This window comes from Geotrypetes seraphini, chromosome 7 (genome assembly GCF_902459505.1).
Source record: "Geotrypetes seraphini chromosome 7, aGeoSer1.1, whole genome shotgun sequence".
In the NCBI taxonomy this organism is placed as follows: Eukaryota; Metazoa; Chordata; class Amphibia; order Gymnophiona; family Dermophiidae; genus Geotrypetes; species Geotrypetes seraphini.
Window position 1 is genome coordinate 44,639,075 of NC_047090.1, and position 12,404 is coordinate 44,651,478.

General features: G+C 42.6%; 1 protein-coding gene across 1 annotated transcript in view; it reads left to right on the top strand.

Annotated features, from left to right (window-relative positions):
- Positions 1 to 11,945, top strand: part of WNK1 (WNK lysine deficient protein kinase 1) — a 538,182-nt gene extending 526,237 nt beyond the window's left edge. The window contains 1 exon segment of the mRNA XM_033953429.1: positions 8,807 to 11,945. Within this exon segment, the coding sequence (XP_033809320.1) occupies positions 8,807 to 9,124 (318 nt within the window). The 3' untranslated portion in view covers positions 9,125 to 11,945.
- Positions 11,946 to 12,404: the final 459 nt, after the last annotated feature.

A 12,404-nucleotide genomic window follows, 5' to 3' on the forward strand; every position in this document is an offset into this window, starting at 1 on the left:
TTAGGTGTTTTATTAGGTGTTGTTTTTTTATATATCGCCTATCAAGGTTATCTAACGGTTTTATAATCAGGTACTCAAGTATTTTCCCTATGTGTCCCGATGGGCTCACAATCTATCTTAACATACCAGGAGAGTTTTTTTTTTGTGAGACTAATGATTTAACACTTGACCCTTTATTTGAATGACATGTTTTTTGTCTTTTATAATGGTTGCTGAAGTCTCTTTTTCTCTCCAGTGATACATTTATACAAAATAATTTATTTGGTGCACTGGTAATAGTTGTTAGGTAGTGGAATAGTGGGAATAGATAATAGATGTGGTGTATTTAGATTTTAGCAAAGCCTTTGACAGTGTTCTACACAGACGTCTAATAAATAAACTGAGTACCCTCAGGATGGGCCCCAAAGTGATGGGCTGGGTCAAGAACTGGTTGAGTGGAAGGCGACAGAGGGTAGTGGTCATTGGAGATTGCTCTGAGGAAAAGGATGTTACCATTGGTGTGCCTCAAGGTTCTGTTCTTGGGCCTGTTCTTTTTAATTTTTTTTTTTATAAACGATATTGCTGAAGCGTTGTCGGGTAAGATTTGCCTCTTTGCAGATGATGCCAAAATCTGCAAAAGAGTAGACATGCCGGATGGTGTGAATAACATGAAGATAGACCTGGCGAAGCTTGAACAATGGTCTGAAATTTGGCAGCAAAAATTTAATGCTAAGAAATGCAAGGTTATGCATTTGGGCTGCAAAAACCCGAGGGAAATGTACAGTTTAGAGGGTGAAGAACTTATGTGCACAACAGAAGAGCAGGACTTGGGTGTGATTGTATGTGATGATCTTAAGGTAGCCAAACAGATTGAAAAGGTGACAGCAAAAGCTAGAAGGATGCTAGGTTGCATAGGGAGAGGAATGGCCAGTAGGAAAAAGGAGGCATTCATGCTCCTGTATAAGATTTTTGGTGAGACCTCATTTAGAATATTGTGTACAATTCTGGAGGTCGCACCTTCAAAAAGATATAAAAAGGATGGAGTCGGTCCAGCGAAAGGCTACTAAACTGATATAAGGTCTTCATCATAAGGTGTATGGGGACAGACTTAAAGATCTCAATTTGTATACTTTGGAGGAAAGGCAGGAGAGGGGAGATATGTTAGAGACGTTTAAATACCTATGTAATGTAAATGTGCATGAGTCGAGTCTTCCTTTGAAAGGAAACTGCAATGAGAGGGCATAGGATGAAGTTAAGAGGTGATAGGCTCCGGAGTAATCTAAGAAATACTTTTTTACAGAAAGGGTGATAGATGCATGGAAAAGTCTCCCAGAAGAGGTGTTGGAGACAGAGACTGTGTTTGAATTCAAAAGGTCCTGGGATAGGCAAGTGGGATCTCTCGGAGAAAGAAAGAGATAATGGTTACTGTGGATGGGCAGACTAGGTGGGCCATTTGGCCTTTATCTGCCATCATGTTTCTGTGATTCTAATAGTTGTTAGGTAGTGGAAATGTTCCATGGGTAGATACTGTGAAGTCTTTAGACATTATCTTGAAGACGATGGAGTGGAGAGAAACAAATTGTGGTGATCCTACAGCAGGTACAGTGCTCCCCCGCAAGTTCACGGTCCCGGTCTTTTGCGGTATTTTCCGACCGCGAATAACCGGGCAGGAGAGGGCAGCCGGAGCGCCGGCAAGTGAAGGAAATCATTCACGGTATGCTCAGACCACCTCTTCCTGTACTAAAGTCATGCCTTACCAATCAGGAGCTGTGTGTCAAAGTAGCTTCTGATTGATAAGGCCCGACTTTAGTACAGGAATAGGCGATCGGAGCATATAGCGAGTGATTTCCTTCGCTCACCAGCACTATGGCTGCCCTTTCCAGCTGCTCTCTCCTGTATCCCCTGCCTAAAAACCATATTTGCAGTTTTTCAAAATTTGTGGTGGTTTCTGGAACGTAACCCCCGTGAATTTCGGGGAGTACTGTATACTTAAAGCTGAGAAATATTAGTAGACTGAGACCTTACCTGGAACAAGTAGCATTGCACATTGCGATCCAGTTCTTATTAGACAGCTCATTTTATTATTGTAATGCCTTAGATGTGGGCCCACCAAATAAATATATCTGAAAACTGCAGATTGTGCAAAATATGGCTGCTAGGTAGTGATTGGAAATAGGAGAAGGGAAAGTGCTAGGCGTCTTAAGGAGGTTTACTTGGCTTCCAGTGAGAGCGTTGTCTCTTAAATTACTGGTCATGTCTTTTAAGGTGTTAAGGAATAACACTCTGAAACAATTGTGAACATCTGAAGGTTTGTATTCTACGACGGGTGTTGTGGTCACTGCAGACATATCTTTTACTTGTACTAGATAGGGAAATGTTGAGTAAGTAGAAGTGGAGAAGGCAGGCATAAAGGTGGTGGTGGCAGAATGATGTAACAGATTACTTGACAAAGCTCATGCAGATGTAACATATAACAATTTCGTAAATGCTTAACTATTTATATCCATCTTGGTCATCTGCTTTGTTGTGGAGTTGTTCCAAGAAGAAGCTATATAAATTTATTCAAATAATATTATCTGTATAAATAAATAGTAATTTAGTTTTGAGCCCTGAGAGCTGTTCTGTCAGAACACCATAGAATGTCATGCATATGTATATCCAGTTAATCCTGCTGTCTGTTACAGGTGAGTAAATTTTGCTAAATATTATCATGGCCAGACAAAATAGCCATGTTACCCTTTACTTTAAAGAAAGCTTTTTAAAACAGTCAGAAGGGAGTTTTGTTCTGGCCTGGATCTGGCTGAGTCATATTGAGGACTAAGCACTAATAATGTAATTCTGCATTAATCAATACTTTTGAGCAAGATCTTTCTGTGTGTGAGATGTCTTTCAATATAGCACAATAGCAGCCTAAAATTGTGATGACAAAAATGAATGCAAACTCAGTTGCCCTTTCTTCTTTACATAGTGAATAGGTTAGGCTGCAAGAACCTACTCAACAGAGAATGACAACCAAAGACTCACACAAGTTTATTGAAATTTCTCTTTTTAACAATTTAAATGATATTAAGCCAATTACAAGTTGTATGCAGCTAATATATTTTGTATATAGTTGTGCCAGAGAGATGTTTCTAAATCTCAGAGCTAACTCAATTCTATTGCTGCGCTGACTTTTTTTATAATTTTCTCTAACCTATCTATGACGTGTCTTGTTTATACAATGCTTAATCTTTAACTTTTACATTGTTTCTTGCATTTCTATGAAAGCAACTTCTCATAACTTACTGTACTCTGCAGGTGTTTTGCAAGTGTTATCAATCTGGTCATCTCTGTGCTTCCGATTCCCTTATGCACTGTTGACTTTGTCTTTCTGCTTTTGATAGTGACTAATTATGTTTGTTAAATTTTTATTGTACTCCTGTCACTGCTTTCAGGACTTCATTCTCTCATCACAAATCTCAGGAGCTCACTGTGACCTCATCCTGCTCTATTGACTTGTTTTCTTACAGCATGATCACTTGCTAGTCTTTCTTTCTTACAGCTTGACCTCTTGCTAGCCCCTTCATACATTACATTGGTGTTTTCTATCCCGCCAATACCTTTTAGTTCAAGGTGGTTTACAAAAAGAGTTGGCCTGGGCATTCCCAGGGAGCTTACAGAGTTGATAGATAAAGCGAGCTTACACGAATTGAAGACTAGCATGAGCAATGGGTTTTGGGGGAGGGTTTATAAGGTTTTTGATTAGCTCATTTGACAAATTTTTTGAAAAGTTTAGTTTTCAGTTCTTTCCTGAATGTTTTGTAGTTGGTCGTCTTGGTCAGAAGCTTGGAGAGGTGGCCATCTATTTTCGCTGCTCTGATGGATAGTAGTTCGTCATATAGTTTTTTGTTTTGTATGCCTTTTGCTGGGGGATGGGTGAAGAGAGCCTGAGTTCTCCTTGGTCTTGTTGTGTTTTTTTCTGATCAGGTATTTGTTTAGTTAGCTGAGACCAGTTCCATTTAAGGCTCTGAAGAGGGTGCAAAATAATTTATATTGTATGCGTGCTTATATTGGGAGCCAGTGTGAGTCTTGGTAAGCAGTGGTAATGTGATTGTATTTTTTCAATGAATATATCAATCTAAGAGCTGTATTTTGCACCGTTTATAATTGTTTTAAGGTATAGGCGGGGCATGACAGGTATAGGCTGTTACAGTAGTTCAGGAGGCCCTGGATTAGCGCTTGGACCATGAGACTGAATTGTTCTTTGTTGAAGTAGTTTCTGATTTTTCTTAGGTTGTACATGGTTGCAAATGCCTTCTGGACCGTTTTGCTGATTTGAAGTTGCATGGTGCAGCCCTTGTCTATTATTATATCAATACATCTCTTTCTGTATATATAAAAGAAACAGGGCACCTGAGAATGTATTCATTTTTGGTATCAGAAATTCAGGCTGCCATTGTGCTATACTATAAGGCAATCCACCTCCTAGAAGTGATAACTAGAGCCAGAGGCAAGAACTGAGTGAATTCACTGCTTTAGGATTCAACTGAGATCAAGTAGGAACAGTTGTCTTGGGATAAAGCTTACAGTGATGTCAGAAAGTTAGCTGGTTTAAATATTTTTAAGCACTCCAGTTGGAATAGTTGGAAACCCATATACTATTTATTGCATCCTCTGACAGATCATCTTTTTTAAATGGACTGTATTGTATGAGTCTCCTGCAGTGGCGTACCTAGGGGGGGGCGGGGGGGGCGGGCCGCCCCGGGTACCAGTCCTAAGGGGGTGTTCCCGGCCTTGCCGTTCAGTCCCCCGCCACCCCCGAAGGATCGCTCGCCCCCCTGGCCTCCCCGCACCACCTATGAACAGCCGCAGCAGGATCGCGAAGTCAGCGTCAGCATCCCTGCGCTGCTTCCTACGACGCGATCCCGCCCCTCCTCTGACGTCAGAGGAGGGGCGGGACCGTGGCGCAGGAAGCAGCAGGGATCGCTGACGCTGACTTCGCGATCCTGCTGCGGCTGTTCATAGGTGGTGCGGGGAGGCCAGGGGGGCGAGCGGTCCTTCGGGGGTGGCGGGGGACTGAACGGCAAGGCCGGGAACACCCCCTTAGGGCTGGTACCCGACGCTGACTTCGCGATCCTGCTGCGGCTGTTCATAGGTGGTGCGGGGAGGCCAGGGGGGCGAGCGGTCCTTCGGGGTGGGTCGGGGCATCAGGCCTTCAGGGTGGGGCGGGCGGGCAGGCAAGCAGGCTTTCAAGGGGGAGGGGGTGACAGGCAGGCAGGCAGGCCTTCAAGGGGGGACAGGCCTTCGGGGGGGGGTGCAGACATTCAAGGGGTGCAGGCCTTCAAGGGGGGCAGGCAGGCCTTCAGGGGGGTGCAGACCTTCGGGGGGGGTGTAGGCCTTTGGGGGGGTGCAGACCTTCGGGGGGGGGTGTAGGCCTTTGGGGGGGTGCAGACCTTCAAGGGGGTGCAGGCCTTCAAGGGGGGAAAGGCAGGCAGGCCTTCAAGGGGGGGACAGGCCTACAAGGGGGGGGGGACAGGCCTACAAGGGGGGGGACAGGCCTACAAGGGGGGGGACAGGCCTTCAAGGGGGGGGTGCAGGCCTTCAAGGGGGGGTGCAGGCCTTCAAGGGGGGTGCAGGCCTTCAAGGGGGGAAAGGCAGGCAGGCCTTCAAGGGGGGGACAGGCCTACAAGGGGGGGGGGACAGGCCTACAAGGGGGGGGACAGGCCTACAAGGGGGGGACAGGCCTTCAAGGGGGGGTGCAGGCCTTCAGGGGGGGTGCAGGCCTTCAAGGGGGAGACAGGCCTTCAAGGGGGGGAAAGGCAGGCAGGCAGGCCTTAAAGGGGGGACAGGCCTACAAGGGGGTGGGACAGGCCTTCAAGGGGGGGACAGGCCTTCGGGGGGGGTGCAGACCTTCAAGGGAGTGCAGGCCTTCAGGGGGGGGGTGCAGTCCTTCAGGGGTGGGGTTTAGGCCTTCAGAGGGGGACAGACCTTCGGGTGGGAGGTAAAGTCCTTCGGGGGGTGCAGGTCTTCAGGGGTGGGGTGTAGCCCTTCGGAGGGGGGACAGACCTTCGGGGGAGGGGGGTCCTGGTGTAAAAGTACACAGAGGGAGAGAGGGAAGGGGGGGTTCAAAGATACATGCATATGCCAGACTTTGGGGGTTAGAAATAATGGGTCTAAAAACAGAGGAGCGGGAGAGAGATGGTGCATAATGGGATTTAGGGAGGGAAGGAACAGAAAGGGAGAGAACTTGGAAACAGGGGATGGTGTGGAGGGGGGATAGAGATACTGGATAGGAGGATAGTTGGGAACAGAAAGGGAGAGATGGTGGATCCTGGGGTGGTGGGGAGTTGAGAAAAGGTGAATCTGTGGATGGAGACAAAAAAAAGGAAAGATGCCAGATCTCCGGGAGAGGGAAGGGAAACGGAAGGGGAGAACAGAGATGGCAGACGGATGGTTAGCACGGAGAAAGGAGACCCTGGCAAGCAAGACAACAAGAGCCTGGGACCAACAAGATTTGAATATTGATCAGAGAACAAAAGGTAGAAAAAATAATTTTATTTTCTGTTTTGTGATTACAATATGTTAGATTTGAAAAGTGTACATGAGACAGCTTGAAATGGGAACTTTTCTATTTTTGTGAATGGCAAGGCTGAGTTCAGTTAAAATATATGCTTTATAAGAAAATATAATAATGTGTTTTATAAAGTTTATAAGCATTGCTGGCATACTCGGTGAGGTGTTCCTAGTGTTGGTGGTGGTGGTAGCATGTCAGTGTGTTGAGAGGAAGAGGTAGTCTGGGAAATTCTGCTGAGCAAACTCTGGGCCCATTTCCACCCCCAGTTAGTCCACTCCACTCAACTGGTTCACACACTGAGTGGGTCTTTGGGTGTTATTTCTGGGTAGTTGTTTTAGAATCTCTTCCAGTGGTTTGTCAGTATCTCCTTCTGGTCCAAGGAAGGAAACTTTGTCAACCTTAGCATTGACCTTCAGAATATGTTTGTAACAGCGCTGCTTGTGTGGCATTAGGCTATGTAGTGATCGAAAGAAAAAAACAGACCTTTGCACATTTTTGCACTATATGGTGGGTGTATGAGGAGATTCATTTCCTGCACAGTTAAGTCCATTTTTTCTACTGAATAATAGTATAGGTACAATGAAAGTAAATAGCAAAAATGTTTGAGTAGATAATTAAGGAAATCTTTTTCATATTGCTTGCTTATGGACTGGGAAAAAAGACTGTTCAAGCAAATGTCTCCAGAACTGCTTTAATGGAAAAATGTGATTTTTTTTTTTTTAAGTACTTTGTGAAATTTATTGTTGTTGTGAAATTTATTGTTATACTTTGTTTAAACTTAAAAAGCGGTGTCATTAACAGTGAATCTAATCGAAAAATCGATTCAACAGGGTGAATCGGATCGAATGAAATATTTTTCTCTGAATCGGGCAGCACTATTGGCTACCATGAGAATGGGCTACTGGGCATGATGGACCATTGGTGTGACCCAGTTAGGCTATTCTTATGTTATGTTCTCATCTGTAGGGGCCTTTGTTTTCACTTCTTATTTTAATGTATTTTTTTCCTGGGAACTTATCAGTGTTTTTTTATAATGGGAACAAAAATGGAAGAGAATTAATGTGTGTGGAATGGGGGGGGGTAACTAATTTCTTCAGCTAAATAATTCAATCCACTTCAAACAGACATAGGAGAACTCACGCACCATTCACACACCCTCCAACCAAAAACGTCAAAAGAAAAAAACTGTTCGACAACCTCCTAGCCATTCGAGCTGCAACACTTGACCCCCAACTCTACAACCTTTTGACCTCGACCACAAACTACAAAACCTTAAAAAAAGAAATAAAAACCCTTCTATTAAAAAAACACATAAAACCAAACTAACATAATCAGAACTGTCCCAAGCATCACCTGCAACTACTCCATATGTACTTCTGATGTCATGACAATTCAGACATAATTTATGTTATGTTATGTTTGGAATAATGGTTACATAAATGAGGTTCAATAAAAGAAAATTTTCTGTGGGAGCATTTGTTGGAACTTCTGTTATCCTGATTTCTTCTATCTGTGGGCTTTCTTTAGCTAACCTACTTATCTGGGGCTTTCCACTTCTGCAGCTGCCCTTTTCACGGTCCACTTTGCGCTTGCACTCTCTGGGGAGGGGGGGTTGGGTCTGGGCTTGGTGGGGTAGGTGTGTCTGGTAGTTTTGTCTGGGTGGTGGCTGGGTGTTTCTTGGGTGCTTGTTGTGCGGATTGGTGTGTCTGGTGAGCGGTCTGGGTGTTGTTGCTTGTGGGGGGTTTTTTCATTATAAAATATGGCTGAGGGTCTAGTCCGGCTTATTATTCTTGTGGGTTCTGGGGTGGGATTTGTTTGCTTGCCCCAAGTTTTGGCCTTTTGTTGTGTATTGCTATGCCTCTCATTGGCAATTTTCTCTTGGGAGAGGCTTGTTCATGCTTGTTGTTGCTGTTACTCTCATTCTGTGTTCTTTTTGATAATGTATAAGTTTCTGTACAGACCATGGTTGCTTGTCTGGACCTTTTGCCATTCTCAATAAAAATACTTTGGAAAAAAAAAAAAAAAAAATAAGAAAATTTTCACTGCCTGTTTCTATTCTGACCATTTATTCCATTTCATGGTTATTGCAAAAAAAAAAAAAAATTTTACATGAGGGGGGGGGGGGGGGGGGGGGTGTCAAAAAATGATGGGCCCCGGGTGCCACATACCCTAGGTACGCCACTGGTCTCCTGTAATCCATTTGTAATGACAGCAGCCACTGCACCTAGTACATGTCTCTCTTATATTCTTCTGATTTTCTTTTCTCTTGTACAGGGCCCAGGCATGGCAAGAAAGTTCTCTCTTCCAGGCCAGTTGTGTATATCAGTGCCTCCAAATCTGGGAGGCTCCACCTCTATACCTGCAGCATCGGCTACCTCTTTAGGCCATTACACAATGGGCATTTGCCCACCACAGCAGTATGGCTACCCTGGAGCACCATTCACAGCACAGTGGAGTGGAACCAGTGGCCCACCACAACAGACTCTTGGCCAATTCCCACCTGTTGTCGCCTCATCCTTGCAAAATTTCAACATCAGCAATTTGCAGAAGTCTATAAGTAATCCCCCAGGCTCTAATCTGCGGACCACCTAAAGAGAAAGCCCAGTGGCAGCACTGGGTAGGACATGGAACAGGACATTAGGAGGGAGAACGGAAACCTTGTACTATTAGTGCTGCATTAAACTGGTTATATCTGCCTGAGGTCGAGGAATCTTATCCCTTTTTTTAACCATTTGTCAGCCCTCGGGAGCAAGTTTCACTCCCTCCCCATCATATAACTCATGGGGAACAGAAGAAAGGGGAGACGATGAGAATGGTGGAGCTATTGGTTACTTTTGCTGGGGACAAATATGAGCAAATGAAGCATTTTCCCATCCATGTTGATAGTGGGTGGCTCAGGCATGAGGCTGTATTTTCATTACAGCACACTCTTCCCATCATCCTAACCTTTCTCTGAACTAACTATAGCAGGTCAGGAAGAGCTGTCCATTGTTCTGTTTTTCAGATGGTTAAAAGCATTGTTTCTGCAGCCTAAGTGGTGAGGATACACAGGCAGTGTGATGGCCCAGTGCTTGACGTTATAGGTCATTAATGCTTTAAGAAAGGAATATTAACAGCTTTGACTGCAGCATTAAAGCAATTAAAATTGTTTTTAAAAGAATTAAAAATACGTTCCCTGAGAACATGTACTTGCCATCAGTTTTGATGTGGAAACACTGTGATATAGAAATGTTGTTGGACAACAGTAGTAAAGAATAAAAAAGTGGAAAATAGAGGGTTACAAAAAGTTTTTAAAAAGCTAGCTATATCAACTTATTGGAGACACTTTAACTATTTTTCCTTTGTATTTTCATTGTATTAGATAAATAAATGTGAATGTAAAATTGTATAAAGTAATGTACTTGAATATTTGTCTGTTCTCCCAGTATGCTTGCTGGATATTTTAGTGCCTTGGAATTTATTGCTTCTGCGATTAGCATCACCTTCCTAGCAGACTGAAGAGGAGCAGATGGAAAGTTTAATGAATGTTTGAAGTATTCTAACGTGGTTGCTGGGGTAGTTGAAGGTTGTAAATTCTTTGGGTATTCCGTACATTGTCTATTGGTAACTAGACTGAGGAAAGGAAGCGGATGTGCCGGTAAGTGCCGAATTGCATTGTGAAAGAAAGTTGCAGTCTAAAAGAGCAGAGATTTGGGTTCCAGGATATCCAATTGCACTGACCTGAAGTGATTGTGGTAGGAAGATATTTTATCCCTCTAATGGCATGGATGTGCTAATCACCAAGAAAGGATCTTGGGGGTGGGGGAGCGATTTGTTCCGAAAGAGTAGAGTCTTTGGTTTAGAACAACAAAAGGACAAACTCCCTTGCCTAGATCTTTGAGGGTAGAAAAATAAGCAGTTAGAGAAACTAAATATTGTCAGTGGAATGGGAGGCATTCTGTGAACAGGGTTAATTTTTAGGGCTTTTTTTAAAAGCTGTGAAGTTGCACAGAAGTGAGGAAGTAGTAAGTGGGGGAAAGATTGATTATTTGGATATCTGCTTGGGTCAGTTTCCCCCTTTTTTTTTCTTGTTTGCATTGCAAGGGCTTTTTGTATGACTCGGTTCCACATCTAAGGGATTTCAAAGTCATACTAGGACCTTTATTGTGCTGCCTTTATTGTCTTTGCTTTGCCTTTTATTATTTTTCCTTTTGCAATTGAAAGCATACATATTCCCTGTAAAATAATTTTTTAAAAAATCCTGTAACCAGTATTACTCTGGAGTGCTGCATTAAGCTGCAAATTCTAGCTTCCAGATGTCCATTTGAGGAGATGAGCTTGAGGAGTCATAGGAAGGGTGAAACCCAAGAGAACAGTTAGAACTGTGCCAGCCTGTTAAGTGATATGTGGTAACGTCTTGAGGGTTGGACAAGGTAGTCACTGAACTGCCATTCTTGTCCTCGGATATGTCAACCTTGCCAGTGGCTTTAGTAGAACCTCACCCCGGTTTTCAGGTTTACAGCAGTGCCCTGTTTAGCACTGCACAAGCTGTTTTATTTGGGTGGTGCCGTTTGAGTGTGTAGGCTCCATCATTACAGATAGCAGATGCAGAAACTAAGCAGTTGATTTCTCCAGTGCAATTTCCTTTGTTTCCTTTACTTTTTTTTATTACTTGATAACTCTGAAATTGGCTCTGAAGCAGTTACAGGAGTCTAGCATATATATTTGCTAAGACTGGAGGTAAGCAAGGGGATTCCTGTTGACAGTGTCACAGATGGTATTGGAAGAGGGAATTAGTTACAGAGTGCTCAAAACTTATAGTATGCTACTTCTAGAGCAATGGAATGCAAAGTATTGCTTGATACATATTTTATTTTTAAATTCTTTACATTTTGGTCAGGTAAATAGCTCTGTTTTATGGAGATATTAAAACCTAAAGGACATCAAGTTTTTAAGGCAGAGCAAATGGTCAACTAAATGCAGCCGAAGGTTATTTATTTAATTTTTTTTCATTTAGTAAGTTTGACTATTTTCATTAAAAAAAAAAAAAAATCAAATGTGCACGAACTTGTTTTTTTTTTTTAGTTATGTCCCTCCTGTGGAAAAATAAAATGAAACAAAATAAGCCGAGGAAAAAATAATAAATGCTACTGAACTGTTAAATTATTTTGTTATTACTTTGCATATCTTTTTCACACGATCTGTTTCTGAATTACAAAATGTTTTCTTTACATTTATTTAACATTGTACACTGTAAAAAACAAACTATAATAAAATAATTAAAAACCTGGGGGTTCTCTGCAGCCGTGAGTTCCATGTTTGCACTAAATCTTGGTGTCAAGCTTCCTGTAAGATTGTGCTTTTTGCTGCATTTTGTTACTTTGTAGATGATGAAATGAAGTCAGTAAAATAAACCAAAAGTGATTTCATTGGACTTGTGACTTTCAGTTTTGTCTGTTGATAATCTATTAATATGTTTTCCATAGCAAAATTAAGCCACTGACCTCCAGACATTTTTTAATTCATATTATTTTGTATTAAGTTTTACAAATATTATACAAACATGGGTTAACTAACAGCACCTGGAAACCAGTGAGAGTACATGCAAGAATTAACAATGCATAATAGTCCCGTCCCCCCCCAAGAGCAGTTCAGGGGACATAGCTTTAAATACACTAAAAGCAATAGACATAATAGCAATATTATATGCATTGTAGGCATATAGTTTAACCAATTAGAACTAAGAGACAGAGCAATACACTATATTATAAAAAGAGGAGCACTACCTATACTTGTATAAGAATTGATAATTTAGTGACCTCCAGTTTGATATGTCAAAGCCCCTCCTCGAGGGCCGCAATTCAGTTGGGTTTTCAGGATTTCATCAATGAAT